At 39.6% G+C, this 22281-nt stretch overlaps 1 protein-coding gene across 1 annotated transcript in view; it reads right to left on the bottom strand.

The window, feature by feature from the left end:
* FGF12 (fibroblast growth factor 12) overlaps positions 1 to 1319 on the bottom strand; it is a 544556-nt gene extending 543237 nt beyond the window's left edge. The window contains exons 1-2 of the mRNA XM_026016471.2: positions 1178 to 1319; positions 851 to 992 (exon numbers count right to left, since the gene is read on the bottom strand). Coding sequence (XP_025872256.1) covers positions 851 to 863 — 13 coding nt within the window. The 5' untranslated portion in view covers positions 864 to 992; positions 1178 to 1319. The remainder of the gene's footprint in view (positions 1 to 850; positions 993 to 1177) is intronic.
* Between the last annotated feature and the right edge of the window lie 20962 nt (positions 1320 to 22281).

The raw sequence follows: 22281 nt of genomic DNA, 5'->3' as shown, positions 1-22281 counted from the left end.
GGAGGAGGAGGAGGAGGAGGAGGAGGAGGAGGAGGAGGAGAAGGAAGAAACCTGCATAGATGGAGTTAAACCCAAAGGATATCCAACCTAACAGTTGTAATAATCATTTTGTTTATGTGTGTTAAATATGTCATCACAAGTTGATTTCTACAGCTCATTTACCAGTTCGTATGTGTATAGTATGCAGATTTGCTTATGAGGAGAATATTAATATATACATGTTCAGAACTAGTAAATGCATCATGCTTGGGAGCCTAGCAGTACTCTGATACACTGTTCTCCTTAGAGGTCAGTTCTAACGCACACAGTTTCAAATAGACCCAATTTCTCTGCTGATATATATTCAAAATGCAGTAGGATGTGGTCATACACGCCCAGAAATACCATCTTTATGGGGTGGGGGTGGAGAAACCCAAACATTTTTTTATAGCAATGCATTATTGGATATCGGATACAAACATGCCTGTCAGCAAGCCTAAAGCGAATGAAATATCTGTATTTGAGCCCATCCATTCTCCAAAAAAGAAACTGCTTTACCAACACATCTCTCCTCCCCCACCATCTAAAGACTCTCCCCCCACCCACCCACCAAAAAGAAGAAGAAAAAAAAAAAAACTCATCACACTTCACTACGCAACTGATGGAGTATTAAACACTGCCTTCCAAGCTGTGGGAGTTAAAAAGAAGTCGCCTTCCTGCCACACTCCCCTGGTGCTGCAACGGACATAGCATCTCCTCCTATCGACCTAGTATGATGCTCGCTCCCCGAGCACTGCAGTCCCCTCGCTGAGGACTGCCCTGGCCACACGCACATGCAGCGGGAAGTCCCCCGATGGGGACAACCACATACCTTTGCTCTCCATTTCGGTCCCTTTCGAGTGCTGGAAGTTCAATGGAAGTTGGCCGGAAGACGTGGGCCCGCTTCAGATCCCCAAATCTGGGAAGCCAATCTGATGATTTCGCCCGTACTTCCTTCCTTCCCCTCAGGCTTCCTGAAAGATGGGATTTCTTAAACCTTGAAGCTGCAATCAGCCACCAAAGGACACTTAGCAGCAGCAGCAGCACAGCAGCAGCAGATTGCCTCTACAGGGGCTAGGTTGCGACGCGCATCTGGTATTGAAATGCATGCACGGAGCCCGCTCACAATTTTTTTTTTTTTTTTTTTTTTTTTTTTTACCTGAGTCTGGAAGCTGCGAGCAGGAGCTGTCCTCCGAGCGTGGTGCTGCAGGTGTAGTGACAGATCATCCCACTTCGCTCCCTGGATGTACAGCAGATTTGCATGGGCGCTGGCACGCATGCGCAGGGCCTCCCCCCGCCCCTCTTCGCCGCCTCCCGCTCCCCCGCCCCCCTCGCCTCTTCTCCCCAATACGGTCCTCAGTTACCCCAGCTGAGGAGCTGTAGCATTCGGTCACAGGGAAGCGCTGCTAAAAATAAACGCCGGACCGGATTTTCCTTTGCAAACTAGCAAATGGATTGGATTGGGATTGTGCATCAGTCCCCTAGGACCTTCCAGGATGGGGTTACTAAGGAAGCCTCGGGGGAGGCGAGGAGGGTCTCTGAGCTGGGTAGGGCTTTATTCAGAAGCAGGAGGGAGAGAAGAGGAGGAGGTTTACGAATCCTATTCAGGGATCACGATTTTGGGTTCTCTTCCGAGGCGCTGCAGTAACTTTCCAGGTGTATCCTTCCCCTTCCTCTCCCCGCTGCCCCTGACTTTTTATGTCTCTTTGCATTCCCTGTTTTGTTTTGTTTTGTTTGGGGGATGAGGTGGGAGTCGTCCTGGAGCTACTAAAGGTTAATATTCTCCTCTGGCTTCTTTGCCACTCAGACTCACAGTTTGCTCTCTCCCCTGAGATCTCTTTGGCCTCCACCTCAAAACCGTTCCATGAACAGGCTCCAGCGCTCCTAAAGTTCTCCCAACAAAGCCACCGAGCACATTCGGAGGTGTTCTTTGCAGCTTCTTTTCAAGAACCTGCCAAGAAGCAAAGTCCCCAAAGGTGGGGAGTCACCTTATTGGCAACATGTACTTAAAAACTGTGTACTTAATCATTTTTATGTAAGTGTAGAGGAGGAGTGTTTCTCTTGTATGAGGTTCTAGGGAAGGTTGCAAGGCCAAGAATGCCTTGAAGTAGTACTTTCCTAGCAGAATATTTTTTGAAGCCCACCCTGTATTTCGTTTATCTGCAGAATGTTTAGTAGGAAAAAACAAAAAGTGTGTGCTTATTATCTTTTATTTTCCGGTAATCCAAATTCTCCTGAGAGAAAACTCTCTCCTTGAGAATATGTCTTATTCTCAGGCTGAAAAACAGATCTAGAACACTCTATTATCTGGAATGGTTAAGGAGAGAGACATGCAGATTAAACAGATACTCCAGATTAACACAAAGATCCCTCCACAGTAGACTTCTAATCCCCATTTTCAAAACATTGAAATATACAATCAAATATATACTCCCAACAGGAAACCTGAGGCAGACTATAATTCAGCCTTCTGGTGATTCAGAAAGCATCCTGGGATTTTCCAATGCCTTAAGGCCATGATTACAAGTATTAATCATGAGGGTGCAGCCAGACATAGACATTTATTAGTGGAGGGCTCCTGGGGAACTGCGGTGGCTCAGCAAAGCCTGCCTCCATTCAGCACTGGGGAGTTAAAACACTCAATTATGGGATTGCAGAGGCCACAACCTAAGGTGTGCTAGCGTTTAGGCTCTCCTATGGCACATCCAATAAGTGCAAAAAAAAAATCACAAAACTCGGGGTTTCTTTAAAAGTTGATAGGTTTAGGAAACAGAATAAGGGTGAGAGTAGAGTTAGTTGTTCCTTAAGAACAATCCCCTATTTCACTGGGATAAAATTTTCCGTTCCTAACGCTGCACCCATTGTATGATCTTTCCCTCTCTAAGGTTTCAGGAAAGAAGATATCTTTAGAACCATCTCTGCACACCCTTACTATCTGCCATTTTACAAATAGGGAGGCAGGTTGACTTGCTAAGAGTCACACAGTGGAGCAGACCCAGGCTCAGAACGCAAGAGTCCTGCCTAGCTAGCCATCCACCCCAGGATTACTTCTTAGATAGCCACTTCCCCCATTACCTACAGTGAATGGAAACCGGTAGAACCTTCTAGTTCATGAATTTTCATTCTTTTTAGTCATAGTCTTTAAAACCCAGATGCTTTATTAAATGGCAAATAAATAAAATGTAATGCAAAATCTGTGGTCTGACATTCAAGACCTTTCTACTGTCTGAATCCAAACTACCTTTCAAGTCTTCTCCAACCCGAACTCCTAGACAATACTTGCTGTTACCCTAAGCAAACCTCAAGATTTCCCTTTTCTGCACCATTACTTACATAGTCACCCTTATAATAACTTCACCTCCTTACACCAATAACTCAAATGCCCACATACGCAAATCCTATATTTTCCTCAAAATTCAACTAAACCTCCATCTCACTCCTACAGTCTTCCCTGAACCTTTCAATCTGAAAGTGTTCTCTATTAGAAACAACAGTGTTGTTCTATCTTAGATCACTTGTTATTTTTTATTTTGTATGATAAGTGTTTACATGCATATCTCATTCCTCTTCCCTATCCGTACTAAAAAATAGGCTCCTGATTCATTTTGGTAGTATATAGTGTCTTAAATGTAGGAAATACTAATAAATGTTTGATAAACTAGTAGTACGTAGTGTACATGTTTTTGTGTATCTGACATTGACTATGGGCACCATGATAACAAATCACGATGATAATAATATTGAGCTAACATTACTAAAAGCTGCTTACGTGCCAGACACTATTATAAGGATTCCAAGAGTTTTAATTAATTTTATCTTTGTAAAATTCTATGAGGTTAGTACTATTATTATCTGTATTTTAAAGATGAGCAGCCAGAGGCACAGAGAGGTTAAGGTGTGAATAAAACATGATCTCTGCCCTACAGAAGCATAGAGCTTATTAAAGGTGATAGGAACATAAATGATTTTAAAAGATATGGTAAGGTATGAGGCAGAGATTATCACAGGTATAGTGGGAGCACAAAAGATGTTGTGCAACTAGCCAGCCCATAAGTTTTAAGAATAAAAGGTTATAAGGCTTCAAATACTTCACCCTTTAAAAAAAAATAAAGAAAGGAAAGGGTCTAGCCCCTCTCCCCAATATACACACAAAGTGGGATGGGATTTAAGGGCAGAAGCGCTTCCTGAAAGTGTTAATAAGAAATTGTTTGGCCTAGTTACAATGAAATTGCTTCATGATGAACTTGGAAGAGGGGAAATACACGAGTAGCTTGGTAATTTGCTATTTAAAAATGTCAAGAATTGGGTGAGACTAGATCCCTAATATTGGGGTACCCCATTTCACCATCAAAAACTGTCCCAGTTTGGACAATAATACAGCCATATTACTTATACTACACAATTGAATGAGAGTAGCACCACCAAATTGACATTCCAGCCTAATTCTGGTTAACCCATGTAATTGATTGGCTATGTATGCATATACAGATTCTCTAGCTTTGGTTCTTATTAGAATATACAGGAACAATATAAATGGTTGGGTTAATTTACAATAATGTATTACATTACAATTAACGACTTAAAGAGCATCGCTAATATTATCAGATCAATTATCAGTTCACCTAGATTTTCCCCCATATTTCACTAGGTTCCTCCAGAGTGCCGAACAAATTTAGAGAAACTTGACACCTTTTTTGTGCTCCATTGTTTCCTATTGTTCATCTTTTCTAATTCATTATCTTTTATAAAAAAATAACAGCTCACCATTTAGAACTCTTTTTGGTTGACAATACTAAAGTCAACTCACCATTACAAATGAGTAATCACTGTAAAATGGCCACAGTCTCTACTGAGGGTATCCAGTTCCAGACTGCCAACAGAATGTAAGCTCCACAAGGTCAAAGGCTATGTCCATTTTGGGGGGGGGGGGGGGCGGTTAAAAAAAAGATTTTATTTATTTATTCATGAGAGATACAGAGAGAGAGAGACAGAGACATAGGCAGAGGGATAAGCAGGTTCCATGCAGGAAGCCTGATGTGGGACTCGATCCCAGGACTCCGGGATCACGCCCTGAGTCAAAAGCAGACGCTCAACTACCCAGGCGTCCTGGCTATGTCCATGGTATCCCCAGCATCTGGAACAGCATGTAGAACTTAGAGTTGATTTAATACCTGATGAGTAAATGAATGAGTTGGATGAAATAATGCTTTCTCCATGGCCACAAAGCCAATTCACTTGGCAAATAAAAAGCATCAATCAGCAGTCCTGATGTTATAAACAGGATCAAAAGTGACCAGATGAGGCAGCAAGATTAGCACAAGACAGTTAACAAATGTGCTCCGTGTTTACTCTTGGGCAAAGACCATAAATAATTGGGTCTAGGTTCAAGTACCTCTTAAGCAGGCTAATAGGAGGGCCATGCCTTCACAAGGAGCCTTGGAAGCTAGAAGAAATTAGTTATAAAAGAGGGAGGAATAAAATAGATGATAGAAATTGCAAAGGACAAAAAAGTGATGAGTCAACATGGCAAAGCCACTTGAGAATAATGATGCTGTGAAGATTAGATAGCATCCCTCAGAGGGTAGACCTATCTTGATTACCTACTATGTGTCAGTTTTTCATTCTCTTTCTTGGGTGAAGGTGAAATAACAGTCTTCCCAAGAAGAAAATGGCAGTGACAAAGTTTCAATAATTCTGATTGCAGGTATGTAATGGAAGGAAGGAAAAATCTACAAAAGATAAGAAATGACAGAAGAGAATGCAGGTCATCTGGGTGTATTTTGCCTAGGAATCACCCATCCCCATGGTTTAACGGTAGTTTCTCTGGAGACTATTAAGAGTCTAAAGAGACCTGCAGAGTGGTGAGGCAGAGTAATGATGCATGGGTAAGGCATCTGGAAGCCAACTGACAAACATTTTTGACATTTCTTGTTAAGGACTTTGTCCATTTGACAATATTAGAGATTTATACACAAGCTATCAACTGACAATTTCAAAGCCCATCTGTTACACTGGCATAATGCCCACTTAAAATGGGGTGTGCCAATCTCATTAATGTTTAGGTCCCAAGTACACACAGGTTGAAATGATTAGTCCAAACAGAATATTGGAAAGCATTTTTCAACTAAGTGCCTTTTTTCATTCTGGGGATAAGAAATCATACAGCAAATGACATGCAAAAGTAACTTCTTAAATCTTGTTGGAAGCATTATGAAGACTAACCCAATCCTTGAGTTCTGGTGATAAGAGTAGACAAAATGCACACCAACCTTTGATCTAAAGATGCACCATAAAGGGCACCTAGAGCGATGAAGTCAGTTAAGCCTCTGACTCTCGGTTTCAGCTTAGGTCATGACTTCAGGGTCACGGTCTCAGAGTCATGAGATCAAGCCTCACATTGGGCTCCATATTCAGCACAGAGTCTACTTAAGATTCTCTCTTCCTCTCCCCTCCCCTGCCATGCTCTTTCTCCCTCTCTCTCTCTCTCTCTCAAATAAATAAATAAATCCTTTTTAAAAAGATGCAGTATAAAAATGCTGCCTCAGAGCAATGTAATCTTTTGCAACAAAGTCATTTCTTCACCCTATATCTTCCCCCAAATTCCAAATACATGAATGCTCAGTATTTTTTTCTGATAAAAAAAGTACATGCATAAGTAGTCCTAAAAAACTCAACCAATATAACCAAAGTCTACCATTAATTCATTAAACAAATATTTATTAAGAACCCACTCTATGTCGGGTACTAATATAGGTATTAGGGTATATCAATAGTCTGTTTGTATCACAGTATTTACATTGTAGTTTTACAACTGGAAGATATTTTATAAATCATATAGTCCAAATATTTGTTGTATAAAAATGAAAAGTAAGTTAAGGTCCACAATGCAAGAAAACTTTTTCCAGGTAAAGTGCCAAGCTACAAACAAAATTAGAAGTTAAATCTGCTAGTGCCCCATTTCATTATAGCTTTCTCCATAATGGTATGCACATGTGTGTGCATCTTTTGGTCAGAGAACTTGTCCTATCTGTATTAATCTGCAAACTATTATTTCAGAATTCTATTCATTTCACTTGGTAAACACAACCAAAAGATCTTGGTGAACAGCTAGAAAATGCTAACTATACTAAATGTGTTCCCAGCAATAAACAACCTCCATACTGTGTTCTACATGACGCCAGATAGATGTGGCACAGTGTATCATTTGTGTGATGACTAACAACAAATATTTCTTTCATTACTAGTGTTCTTACTTGGTGAAAATCTTTCTGGTTTATGTTTATATTCAAATCCCAATTCACTTAGCAGCTGTGGCTACCCAAGCAAAGTAAAATGCAGAAGTAAAGCAATTAGCCATGATACTAGTGCCAAAAAACTTGCTATTAAAAAGGGAGGAAAAGATTAATGAGTAATTTCAGCCAACTGAAATTAAATAACAGCAAAAGAATACAATAGCACAATGGATCACACAGGTGTATTAGCCCAAGGGCATTATTAACAGGAATTGAGAGGTTCATGACCAATGGCTGATAATACTGACACTCTACAATTTACCAAAGAAATTAATAAGGAGAATGACAAATGGATTTTTATATTTCCCATCTTCAAAAACATTTTCCAGAATTTTACATTTGTTTCACCTTTTTAAATCACTTTATCCCACTGAGATGATTCTACTGAATTAGACGTTAAGGAAGCAAAGACAAGAGTTATAGCTAGAAGTGGACCCAACCTAGTACTACTCTGCACAGGGGGTCTCTTGTCTACTGATTTCCAGGCCCTGAGGTTATAAGACATTGATACTGCTGTTCCCAGGCCCTCTCTTAGTTACTTAAAGTCTTTCTTAATTTAAAATATCCATTGCTTTTCATTTGATTTTAAAAGTACGCCTATGTGTTATGACTGGCAAACCTTTCAATCAGTCTACCCAATCCCTTCCAGATTCATTGAATAAACACTTTTCCCTTCTCTCTAAAGAACTGCAAGGTATACATAATTAATAATTAATAGCCATTATAAGAAAGATATTGGGAAGGGTTGAGACTTAATCCTGGTTTCTTCCTCTATAAAAGAAAAGGCTGGAACGACACAATCTGTAAGGCTCCTTCCAACCCTTACACTGGGAGTCTCTGTATGAGGACCACAGCATCACTTCCCATTAGAAAGCATGCTAAGCCTTGACTATCTCACAGGATATCACATTCCTTTTAGCATCAATGTCAGAGCTCAAAGGATCACTGGGGTTCCTCTAGCCCAATTCTTTCAGTTTATATATGAGAAACTGATCCCCAGAGAGATGAAGACTCAGAATTGAACTTGGAATTGCTCGAATACAAAGTCAGTCCTTTGAACCATTTATCTCACTGCCATCTGATATTCCCTATGTTATGAAATATGAAGTACTTGAGTACAAAACAGAATAAATGGGAGTGAAGAAAGAGTAATACCTAGGCCTCATTGATACCATTCAACCACCAAATGAGGAGTTACAAATCCCATCTAGTCTCCTTCCCCACTCAGCAGGGAGCCTGCTTCTCCCTCTCTCTGTCAAATAAATAAAATCCTTTAAAAAAAAGTCTCCCTCTACCTACCTCACTGCCCTTTCTCCCCTCTATCTTTTCACTTGTTTCTCTCTTTTTCACCCTCTACATCATACCAGCAACTGAAATTAGCAGATGATGCAAGGCTGTAATAAATAAAAAAGGACAAACTCTATTTCAAAGAGCTATGCATTTGAATGGAACCCTTGGGCTCACTCTTTTTCAACCCAGGAAACTTACTTATTCTTCAAATTCCAGATAAAACTCATCCTGAGGAACTATCTCTGAATCTTCATGGTATTTTCAATATTGTTCATTCATGCCTATCATTTATTTATATGTCTGTCTATAGAGTATTCCTATCACATAGCTTAACACCCGGGGCATAGTAGACATAGAATGATTAAATTCTGAATTCACTCATGAATCAGTGAGTGAGTGACTAAATGAATGAAGGGCCAGATTTTTCCTGGAACTTTCAATTCAGATGCATCACTAGTTCATTTTACCACAGGAGTAAATAAAAGTGAACTTTGAATAGCAGTGCTTGTTCTACACTGGACTATTGCTGGATTTCTCAGTGTTGCCCATCAACCTGCTTTATTCTTTTCTCTCTAAATCTTCAGGTTGTAGAAACAAAGGTCTCTACTTCTGTCTTCTTAAACATAGGCTCTCTTAGACTCTTGATTTCTTCTCCCCCTTGTCTTGGGATTTCCCATCTCCCCAGCTGTCTACTTTCCCCTCCACTATCACACACACACACACACACACACACACACACACACGGTGCCTACTGACAATCTCCCTGTTTGACTCCATAGACCTACATGAGCTAAACCAGTATCCTGACTCAGTCAAGGGAAGAAGGAATGATTTGGGCAAAAAAAATTAGTGAATGACAGATATTCCACAAATTTAGATTTTCCAGTTTCAAGTCCTGAATATAACTGATTGTTACTGTTTGATCCTCTTACCCACTTTCTTTAATTTTCCACCAATTATTTTTCTCCTTTCAGGCAAGGAACTTAAAATATCTCAATTCTTGGTGTTCTCCCTGAATTCAGGGCTTTTTTTCCCTCCTTTAGTGAGATGTTAGCTGCCATAGCTAAATATAGCAATTATCTATCAATAATCCTTCCAGAAAACAAAGAGCCAGTCTATCTTTCTAATAATGGATGTGGTGTTTCCTTGACTGAAAGTAAGTATGTTCAAGATGCACATTTTAAAAGATGATGTATTCTTGCAGGTACATTACTGTGCATTTGTAAACCTATTTCCACATTGATGTACATGCCAAATCATTTGCTATTATTACATTCAGCATTATTTGCTCCAGATAATAGTGCCAAAACACTAATGTCTTGTGAGTACAGAAAGCAGACATTTTTGGGCAGCACAAATGGGGATGGGAGAATTGCCAACAGAATCGTGTCTTCTTACACTTGGGTTCTGTTTTTTAATTATTTTCAAGGGTGAAGATCATGCAAGAAGTATCACTTAGGCCCCAAACGGAGGACCATGCAAGTCTGAATGTAATCAAGCTGAAAAGAAATGGAAAGAGAACCAAAAAATGGAATTGTTTGTCCATCTTAACAATAAACTGAAAATCAGAATTCTGAAATCAAAACTGAAAAAAACTTTATAAAGTTAACTTAAGCATCTTTCTTTGTGGATTATAAATCCAATAAAACATAAATGTCACCATTTTATCACTCCAATAAAATTACGAGAGGAGAATGACTTCTTCTTGTGTGACATGAGAGAATTTACCAGGATACAGTGTGATAATGTAGGAAATCAAACTTATTTCTGGAGCTATTACCCCTAAAACTCAGTATAAGGTACTTGACTAGTTTGTATTTATATTATGAATTCCATATATTGAATTTAACAAACATTTTAATTTTTGTCTAACATCATGTTGGGTTATATCTTATTACCCACTATCCATACTCTTATTAAATCTCCATAATAATAATGATAAAGAACTGAGACCCCAAGAAGGTATTTTATTTGCCCAAAATACACATCAAGTGAGTTATAGAGTTAGAAGTTCAACCAGTCACTTTCAGAATTTAATGTTTGGCCTTTGCACATGCCTTTGAGACATGTAGTTGGTAAGTAAGACTTACCTGGTAGGTGGTCTTACCTAGTAGCTGAGACTACCATGACCAGTATTTGGACTAGTGCTACTAAAGCCCAAAAGAGGGAGTTCATTTTTTTACCAGGCAGAGAAGGGACAGGGAATGCTGAAGTCCAGCCAAGAAGAAAAAGCCATTTCTGGCAGAAGTTTTAGCATTAAACTCCAAGTGGAGAGAATGCACAGAGTGGACTTAAGGTGAAGCAAATAGTCTGGTGCTGCTGGAGTGGAGAGAGGATAAGAAAAGCAGTGCTGAATTGAGGGAAGTGCCTTAGCCATTCTAGGATTTTCATTAGAACAGGGCCATTACTGTAGCTGAAGGGCCAATTTTAACTTGAGCCTCAATGGCTTGGCCACTTTGGGTAGTTACTAGAGTGTCAGAGCAGGAGAATTGTCTATGTGGAAGGACCTTCCCGTGTAATATATTTACCTCTGTTAAAGCTCTAGGCATTCTTGCCCTTAAAATTGGCATTGACTGTTTTTCAGGTTTACTTATCCTGTCCTTCTCAGCTCATTCACTGCAAAGACCAAATCTTGCACATATATTTGCCATCAAACCTATGCTTTGCAGTGCAGCTCCTTTGAGGGTCCAACCTTGACTTTCCGGTTGTTGAGATTGCACAAAAGAAATCTGGGCCACATGCAAATTTAGATCTTCATCTTTTGACCTCACCCATTCAGCAGTTTGATCCTGGATTCTTTCTCTCCATTGTGCCACCCCAGCTTTGCATCTGACTTTCATTTACATCCTCACCTCCCTAATCAGCATGATGCAAGATCCAACTTCTGACCTCCCAGCTGGGCTTTTATCTCTTTTCCTTAACTGCACGCGTTCTAGAACAACCTTCAGGATAGCAGCCTTTACAGCTCTACCTCTCCCATGACTTCTGCTCCCACAGAAGTCCAACGGGTTCACCTTCCCCATCTGCCCCATCATCCTGCTGTTGAGGCAGGGTCAGGAGAGCACTTGGCACAGAGCCTGAAAGGTGATAGTACTTTTATTTTAAGTGATAGCACTTTAGTTTTTTAACCACTTACTCTATATGCTATGCACTGCATATACATTATTTCTAATCCTTACAACTCTTCCAGTTTGTGAATGATTATTCCTAAGTTTCATAAGGTTATCAAACAAATAAAGCTAACAAAAGTGGTTGAACTTCACATGGAGTTGGAATCACTAATCACTGGTAAACTGAATTTCAACACTTCCCTCCCATTGCAATTTCTAGGTTAAACTTCCTCCTTTATTTTTCTGTTCAGCTTTTAATATGCTACTACTACAGTAAACATGAAAAATTGTCTTAATTTGAATACTTATAAAATTGTGCTGAGAAATGAAAAATATCCTGAATGTCTATGCTCAGGAGAACTACAGTAAGATAAATACTACTAAGTAGTTCAGCACTTATTACTTTCAAGAAAATGCTAATATTTGGATTGTTTATGAGAGCACTTTGGTGAACATTCAAATGAACAGTTGTAAAATTTTATATCATGGAAGGAAATCATCATTTCCATACTTCCTCATTTCTTGACATTGTTAATAGATCTCAGTTAAGCCAGCAGATCTTTTTAAATACTTGTTTACATTTGAGAAATGGTATATGTATTTGAAATGACTATTTGGTTGAAATTTAGGCTCCCGGCAATACTACCTTTACCAGTCTTTAAAACATATGAATCTGCTTAACTTGAATTTTTAATTCAGTCAACAAAAGGCAGTTACTATTAGCAATAGTGATATTCACAGCTTGGTCTAAAGGACTTTCATCATTTCCAGCCCCATGTCCCACCTCTCCCCATGCTTTATCTCTCTCTTCAAGTACCTGATATGTGTCATGCCTCTACGCATTCATCTGTGCTGTTCCCTCTGCCTGGGAGGACTTCATGCTCCTTTTCTCTTGAATTCACTCAAAATGCCAGCCCCTCCAGGAAGTATCCTTGTATCCTCCAGTGTAATTTGATACTTCCTCACTCTGGGCTCTCATAGAACCCTGGATATTCCCTTTTCATGACCCAAACTGCTGGGTGACCTTAGAGCTCCCTCTTTAGACTTTAAGGTTTGGGAAAAGCACATTGGAATTATATGTACAATATCTAGCACAGTGCAGCACACTTAATACACATTAATAAATACTAACAGAAGGCAAGAAAACCAGGAGATTTTCCTGAAGGAAAGTTGAGGCCCACAGGAGGTATGTGAGGTACCCAACATCACAAAGCAGAGGCTTTATAGCATCCATCCCTCTTGCATTTCAGATTCAGGACCAATCCACCATTCTTTACTGCTCTGTCACTAGTTTGGAACTCTGGGCGCTTTAGAAAGAGTAAAGCTATATACACATACATATACATACTCATTTGATGAACAATAAAGAATCTGAAACAGAAATACTTAAAAGTGAATGTTTTCTGAAGTAGTAGAAATAGAAATTAAGAAAACAGTTGCATTTACAATTAGACCAAAAAATTAAAATACTTAGAAATAATCAGGAAAGTGAAAGACTTTTTCTCTGAAAACAATAAAACATTGATGAAAGAAATTGAAGACGACACAAATGGAAAGATATCCCATGCTCATGGATTGGGAGAACAAATATTATTAAAATGGCCATACCACCCATATCAATCTAAAATTTAATGCAATCCCTATCAAAATACCAACAGCATTTTTCACAGAACAAGAAAAAAAAATAATCTCAAAATTTTTATGGAACCACAAAAGACTCCAAGTATCCAAAGCAATCTTGAAAGAGAAGAACAAAACTGGAAGTGTCACAATTCCAGGTTTCGAGATACACTACAAAGTAATTAAAACAATATGGTACTGGTGCAAAAATAGATACATAGATCAATAGAACAGAATAGAAAGCCCAGAAATAACCTCATGCTCATATGGTCAGTTAATATTCAACAAAGGAGGCAAGAATATCCAATGAGAAGAAGACAGTTTCTTCAGCAAATGGTATTGGGAAAACTGGACAGCTACATGCAAAAGAATGAAACTGGACCACTCTCTTTCATTGTACACAGAAAAACAAACTCAAAATGGATTAAAGACCTAAGTGTAAGATCTGAAAACATAAAAATCTTAGATGAGAGCACAAGCAGTACTTTCTCTGACATCAGCCATAGCAACACTTTTCTAGGTATGTCTCCTAAGCCAAGGGAAACAAAAATAAAAATAAACTTTTGGGACTAAATCAAAATACACTTCTGCACAGCATAAGAAATAATCAACAAATCTAAAAGAACCTACTAAATGGGAGAAGATATTTTCAAATGATATTTCTGATAAAGGGTTAGTATCCAAAGTATGTAAAAAATACATATACAATTCAACACCAAAAAAACAAACAAACAATCCAATTAAAAATGGGAAGAAGATATTAATAGACATTTCCTTAAAGAAGACATACAGATGGCCAACAGATGCATGAAGAGATGCTCAACATCACTCATCATCAGGGAAATGCAAATCAAAACCACAATGAGATGTCATCTCCCACTTGTCAGATTGGCAAAAAATCAAAAACACAAGAAACAACAAGTGTTGGAAAGGATGTGGATAGAAAGGAAATCTCATTCACTGCTGGTAGGAATGCTAACTGGTCCAGCCACTGTGGAAAAGAGTGGAATGGAGACTCCTCAAAAAATTAAGAATAGAACTATGATATGGCCCAGTAATTTCACTACTGGGTATTTATCCAAAGAATACAAAAATACTAATTCAAAAAGATATATGTCCCTATGTTTATTACATTATTCATAATAGTCAAATTATGGGAGCAACGTAAGTGTCCATCAATAGATGAATGGGTAAAGAAGATGAAGAATAGACACACGCACACATGCATACACACACATGTGCACACACATGCACACACACACACTAGAATATTACTCAGCCATAAAGAAGAATTAAATCTTGCCATTTGCAACATTATGGATGTATCTAGAGGGTATAATGCTAAGTGATATTAAGTCAATTGGAAAAAGACAAATAGCATATGATTTCACTCATACAAAATTTTAGAAACAAAATAAATGAATAAAGAGAAAATGAGACAAAAAAGACTCTTGATTATGGAGAACAAACTGATGGTACCAGAGCAGGGGTGTGGGGGAATGGGTGAAATAGGTGAAGTACATTAATTAAGAGTACATTAATTTAGCACTGAGGAATGTATAGAATTGTTGAATCACTCTACTGTACACCAGAAACTAATATAATACTGTATATTAACTACACTGGAATTTAAAATTTTTTTAAAGTGAATGTATTACTTTGATGAAAACTAGACAACTAGATATATACACCAATTCCTAAATCACTGAGAATATTATAATAATCAAGTGAAGAATAAGAGAAAACTAATTCCAAAAAGATACCTATATATTTTCTTATATTTCAGGTGATTCAGTGATTCAATGAAATAAAATCAATAGGAAGACATGGGAGTTTCCTTTTTCTGTTGTTTCACTCAAGCCAAAATACTGTTTGTCAAGCTCAAACTAATGACCCATTATCATTATTGGATTTCTAGGGCCATTTTGCCAAATGCAAGAAAATAATTCGTAGTAATCACACCAAATCTCAGCTAAAGTAGTAAGTGGGAAAACTGTTGTGGTAGATCTTTCAGAGCTTTCATTCATCAGGAATTATAATGTCACTTATTATTTGAGAAGAAGCCAGATTTCCAGTTGCTCAGAGTGACCTGTGGCATATAAGACACTGGGTTAAGTGTGAAATAGTAATTATAGACCAAAGATTTAGGTTGTACATGAGCAATCATTAAATGCTTCCAAATAGCATTTTCAAAGTTTTAGAGCATTGCCTATGCAGTTAAACAGAACTTAAGGTTGCTGTCAAGGTGACCCACAAGCATCTTTTCTTATAGCACTTGCCTGTTGTCCCCTCCAGTCCATCCTACCAGGACCACTTGCCTGTTGTCCCCTCCAATCCATTCTATCAGGACCACTCTAGGTGTTCAGGAACAGCTTCTGCCTCCCTGTCTTGTTCATCTCTGGAATGTACCTTTCCCATCTGATCTTTCTTTTAACAGTTTTATTGAAGTATGGCTGATATACAGAAAGCCTTACGTATTTAATGTATACAACTTAACGAGTCTGGAAATACGCATACCTGGGAAACCATCACCACAGTCAAGATAATAAACATATCCGTTATCACCAAAATGTCTCCTTGTGTCCATGTGTTGTTGTGTTGTTATTGTTATTTGTTCTTTTGTTTGTTTACATTAAGGACAACTAACATAAGATCTACGCTCTTGACAAATGTTTAAGTACACAATACAATATTGTTAACTATAGGAGCTGTATTGTACAACACATCTCTAGAACTTATTCATCTTGCATAACTGAAACTTTATATACTCGTTGAACAATCTTTTTTCTCCCAGTCTTCTCAGTTACCGAGAAAGCCATCCCAAATACCATAGTCTAGAAATAAAACAAAACAAAAATCCTTTCCTGGGTCCACTAAACTCTCTTTGCTCTTTGAAGCATATGATTTGCGTAAACAAAATTTCGTCAACAACTCTTTGTTCAATGAGTGGCCCCTTCTAATTATTTTTGTATGCTCTTAATCACTCCACAGCAAGCTCCTGGAGGGAGAATTTCCTGTCATCTCTGTATCTTTCTCTAGGTCCATAACCCTTCAGCAAATGTGTCAAATTAACTATCAATAATCATATCATTGAAAATGGTACAAATGATCTACATTGTTTTCCTGTTCTAGCTAAAACCACTGGAATATTCCAAAACTGTGGAAGTTTACTAAACCCTTGGGTAGGAAATGTCTTTTAGAGTTACATGGCTGAAAATGGGAACTAGGCCTCATGCTCCCTTGTAGCACCTTGGACTGGCCTACCACATCCTTGCTGACTCCCTGCTCTCTGAGTCACCTGTACATGAAAGGGAAGCTTTTATCCTAGCATCTTAAAAATCCTGCACTTGGAAGAAAAAAGCCTGTTCTCTCTGGAGGATGAAAGGGAAACTGCTACTCTGTGAAATGTGTCTATAGCCAGGTGCGGAGCTCTGCAGGAGTCAGCTCTGGGACAGACTCAAATCTCTCTCAATCAATAGCTACATTTAACTTTCCTTTCCAAACTGTCTGAAACTGAGCCAACCAAGGCAGCTCAGAAACCTAACCCATGTAACTTGGGTCACACAATGTGCCTTTCAGCCGCTGACATCATTCTTATCATGGGCAAATAAGGCAAAGGCACAGTTTGCTAGAGATGGAGATGTGTGACTCAGACCAAAGGTGTCCAGCTTCAGTTCATGAAATACAATTATGCTTTGGACGACGTAGGCCACTAACCACCCTAAGCTCTGAGCTGCATCCCTGGCCCCTACCCTGTCTATGTATGCAGCTATGGAAAAGACCCTTTTCTTCTATGAATCTCCATTCCCCACAAGGTAGCAGGACATTAGCAATAGCAATGGCTTACGCACTGCCTAAAATAGAGCCCAACCCATAGTAGGCATATAGTAGACATTTGTTGAACAAATGACTGAATGGAAACTGATTGAAGAATGATGAATCCAGCTTTGAACAGCTCTTGAGTTCAGAGGAAAGGCACTCTCTAAATAAGGACCCAGGTCTATTAGCATTGATTGGCTGTTGTTCAACCCCATATTCCTATTACATAAACTTCTAAATACAGTCTGTGCACTTAGAGGCTCAAAGGAACTCTGGAGACCACAGCTATGCTCCATGGCAATGACTTCTAAAATAATAATAATGATAATGATATAACCCCTCTTTCATGTAGAGTTCTTCTCAGCTTTCAAAGCATTTCCACATCCATTATCACATTAACTCCCCCCGACAATCCTGTGAAAGGGATCTCATTGTCTTCAGGTTGAAGAAATTAGACTCCGAGAAATGGCCTGACCTGGCTAAAGTCACACAGCTAGTAAGAAAGAGAACAGGGTCTCAAAATTAACTCTCCCCAGGAAAAACTTCCAGGCAATGTTTTTTCTACTACATGGCACCTACCTTGAATGGGTTGTGTGGGTTTTTTTAAAAGAAACAAGAATAATGTAGCCAAAACAATTTAGTTTTTGATTGGACAAGCCTCAATTATAATGTTGTAAACAGTATCTTATTTCTAAATGGATTCTTGTCAACCTTCCTTCAGAACAGTTGTGATGTCACTTTTAAATCACAGAGAGTTCATGTTAGGAGGGCCCTTGGATCTCATGAAGCCCTTTGTTCATTCAGATACTTATTAAGCTCTTACTTCACAGAGTAACAGCTCTGGGGAGGAGACAGGATATGGTGCTGTGTTTGTCTTTAAGAGTCCCAGCCAGATAACAGTACAAACCATATAACAAATAGATGTAATTCAAGGTAATTCGAATTTTCTAGCATCATCCACAAGTCAAACAAGTGACCAGTAGGTTAAGAAGGGGTCCCCACTTCCAGTTGAGGAGTTCAGGGAAAGCCATCATGGCATTTGTGCCGGCCGTAGGAACAGGAAAGTTAGACTATTAGGAGAACAAATCCTAGAGAGAGGGGCTGAAAGGAGCAAAAGCAGAGTTGGCCTGCCTCATGGGCAAGAGAGAAAAGTTGAGTTTTCTGGAATAGAACATATGGAGGAGTGGTGCTATAGATGATCAGAGGCACAGCAGTTTAGCGCCGCCTGGAGCCCAGGGTGTGATCCTGGAGACTGGGGATCGAGTCCCACATCAGGATCCTTGCATGGAGCCTGCTTCTCCCTCTGCCTATGTCTCTGCCTCTCTCTCTCTCTCTCTCTCTCTCTCTCTCTGTGTGTGTGTGTGTGTGTGTGCGTGTGTTTCTCATGAATAAATAAATAAATAAATCTTTTAAAAAAAGAAGAAGATCAGAGCCAGATAGCAGAAGGCCTTGAATGCCAGGTGCATTTACAGATGAGGAACCAAAGACACAGACAGGTTTGATTCTCCTCCTTTCATCCTTCTCCGTTCTGACACAGTATCTGCCAAAATCTTCACGGCAAACAACTAAAAACCTATGTCTTGGCTAACAAAAGCTGAAACATTTTCTGGCTATTTTCTTTCCAAATGCAATAGTGTCAAGTGGAGAAAATGCAATTTGACCCAAGCCCACACTAGGCTGTACAAAAATTTTGGACACAAGGCAGGTCAGAACCGTGCTTTCTCTGGGAATGCACCTACTGTTGCACTCGCCCATGGCACCTCTTCCTACGCAGTTTCCTCACCTCCGTCTGTTTCCCCCAGAGGGCCCAGGGTGAGCATTTCTTTGGCACCGCCCCATCTCCTGTAACCACCCAGCCCTTAAATACCAACAACTGTTGAGGTTCAAAACAAAGTACAAGTAATTTTCCTGCCTACAGCTAAATCATATGTTTTTTTCCATTGTGAACACACAATGTGCGTGCATTTTCCTGACACCCTTGAGCAAGGTACCTCTGAAACTAGTGAAGTTGTGAGGCAGTGGGGAAAGACCACAGGCCAGGCTGCCAGCACGTCAGAAGCCCTGGTCTGGCCCTCTCTTTATTAAACACCAGTTAGCTCTGTGACCTTGGTCAAGTAATCTCCCCTCTCTCTGAACTTCCTCAGAAGAAAATAATGATGCCAAGTTGCCCAGCACATCCTAACATGTTTTTTGTAAGCTTCCAATGACTTAATGGACGTGAAAGTTGCCTACAAACAATAATTGTCAAATAAACTGAGACTGCATTGTAATTATCATTATTCACCTTGTTATTTGCAGGTTCCAGGTTAGCCATAAAAGAGATCTCGGATATCATCAGTTTCAAGCCTCTTGTTTTCTAAATGAGGAAATAAGTCTAAAGAGGAGAAGTGACATGCTCAAGGTCACACTGGAAATTAATATGAAAGATGAAACTAAAGTCATGACTCCCAACTCTCAGCCCCAAGAGCTGTGCTATCAAGTAACCATCCAAACAGGGCCTGTGTGGCACTTAAAGTCTCTTTTTAATGATGTTTTATATATTGACCCAGAACATGGTAAGGGAAGCTATTCACATCATCCACACTTAAATGAAAGAAAAAGAAAAAGGAGGCACATAGATCAAGTGATTGGCCAAGTTCCAACAAAAAGAGATGAATAAGAAGGAAACAGCAGAAAGTCGGCCTTTCCCTGGAGGTCAACCTGCTAGATGAGACAGCATTGCCAAATTCCTGAAACAACTGCATTCTATTGCCGTTTCAAATCACCATGGCTCTCCTCCTCAGAGGCCTATGCAATACACATCCAGATATTTTGACCTAAAAACTCCATTTGAAGAATTCCATGACCCTACTTGCAGGAATTGGAGTCAGGCAGAGGTAGGAGTGGCAGTTCCGCACAACTGACTCTCTTTCTCACCCACACCTGTTCTGAGGGCTTCAGCATTGGCTCATTTCCTGGCAACGCTGGGTGAAAAACCACTTCTGCTTAAGCTCGCTTACTTTTCCCCTGCCATCCCATACCTAATTTCAGTCCTTGGGACAAAATATTCACTTTAGTCCAGACTTTAATTTCCTCACCTAAAATCTTTGGAATAATATCTATGTTTCAAGAATTCATACTTATTTAGATTTTAGAAAATGAGTGGTTCAGTACCTTTTGTAATATATTACAAATCCTCCAGCAGGATTTGGGGCAGGACCCCATAATAAAATGCTTTAGTAGTTTTTCAGCAAAACATATGAATATTCTCAGTAAGTGGGATAAGTAGAGGCTATAGACAGCCTCACATCGGGGCGAGTTGTTTTGTCACCGAGTGAGTTTGCTGCACATGTATAGAGGAACAATCAGATTTCAGAGCTTTTTGACTTCAGAATTGCAAATACAGGTTTGTGGATCTGTACCACTTCTCAGTTTGTACAACTACTCAGCTCAACTAATATTGATGTTTTCCTTTATCTCTCTAAGAGATTCATCAATGTTAGTTGATTTTTCCTATAGATTTTCTCTGGCTTCACAAGGAAAAGCCACAGAAAATAAAAGAGAGAAGGTGCCATGACTGAAAGATATTTTTGCTTCCATTTTCTTTTCAAAAGCAGCATCTTCGTTACTGACAGTGAAAAGAACAAGTACCTGCGTCCATCTGGTTCATCAGTGTGACCATGGGGACTTGCAGAAAGGCAAAGGATGAGGGCTCGTCTGAGGATGATTGTTGCTATGGACTGAATTGTGTCCCTCCAAAACTCATATGTTAAAGCCCTAGCCCCCAGTGAGACAGCACTTGGAGATAAAGTCTCTAAAGATGTAATTAAGGTTAGATGAGCTTAGAAGGGTGGGGTCCAAATCCAATGGGATTAGTGTCCTTATAAGAAGCGATATAAGAAGCGATACAGAGTGCTTTCCTCTCCCTCCCCAACTCCCTTCTGGCTTTCTCTCCATCATGTGAAGACACGGAAAGAAGGCAGCTGTCTGCCTGCAAGGCAGGAAGAAAACTCTCACCAGGAACTGGATTGACTAGCACCTTGATCTTGGACTTCTAGCCTCCAGAACTATGAGGGATAAGTTTCTCAGCCACTCCATCTCGGGTACTCTGATGGCAGCCTGGGCTGACTAGGACAATTGTTGTTACGCTTCTGCTTCTCCTACTGGCTGCCTTCTCATGCCTTATGCACAGTCATGAGTTTTACTTTTTTTTTTTTTTAATTTTTTTTTCATGAGTTTTACTTAAAGTAATTTTGTTTGGGGGTACCCAGTGTGATACCCTTCTAGTTGTAGAGCATTTATTGCCCACTAAGCTCAGTGTTGAGAGACCCAAATTCTAGACATGGCTCTGCCACCAACTAGATGCATGAACCTAGATAGGTCCCTTCTTTTCTTGGGGCTCATAGAGTTAGGTACTAGGTAATCTCTACATTTTCTTCCAGCTATGACATTCTAAGATAGGGAGATTTTAACCACACCCAGTCTCTATTTCCCAGCAATGCTTTTTGGCAAAGCCAGGAAACAACTCAAGAATCATTAAGCCATCCCTCAGCCCCACTCCGCCCCCAAGACCATTTTTATTGTTCTCACACTTACCTCTAGGGTGTTAGTAAGATCGATGGAACTGTTTGTGTTTCTCGGATGGAAAAGCTTCTCACAAGTGTTCTTACAGCTTGATTGTGGTTAGAACTTCTCTATCAATTGCTTGATGACCTGCACTTCTGAAAGATGCTGAGGTAAAATGTAAATTATGGCAGGGTCAGTTTGGGGGTAGGAAGTAATCCTTCCCAAGATGCCCATCTGGCATTAGCCCACGAGATCCGGAGGCAAAGATCAGGGCAATATCCTCAACATCTGTGAGCTATGTTGCCAGCATAGGCCAGGTCAAGGAAAGAGAAACAGAGACGTGGAAATTAATTCTTTCATCAAAAGAGCTTTTGTTTCTGCTTTTGCTTTTCCCCATGCTTTTGGCTAGAGATGCCTGATGCTGTGATTGTCCTTGGGAATCAGACAGAGGAGTGACTCCACTTCCTCTGCCCACCCTCCACTTCTTACTCCATTCCTACATAACATCTGTGCTCTGGTCTTCAGTTCTTTCCCATTCTTCTACCAAACCCTTTAAAAACTCAAGTCTGACTGCACTACCTTCTCTT

The sequence above is a fragment of the Vulpes vulpes genome, chromosome 3 (genome assembly GCF_048418805.1).
Source record: "Vulpes vulpes isolate BD-2025 chromosome 3, VulVul3, whole genome shotgun sequence".
Lineage (NCBI taxonomy): Eukaryota > Metazoa > Chordata > Mammalia > Carnivora > Canidae > Vulpes > Vulpes vulpes.
This window is presented reverse-complemented; position numbering and strand designations above follow the sequence as displayed.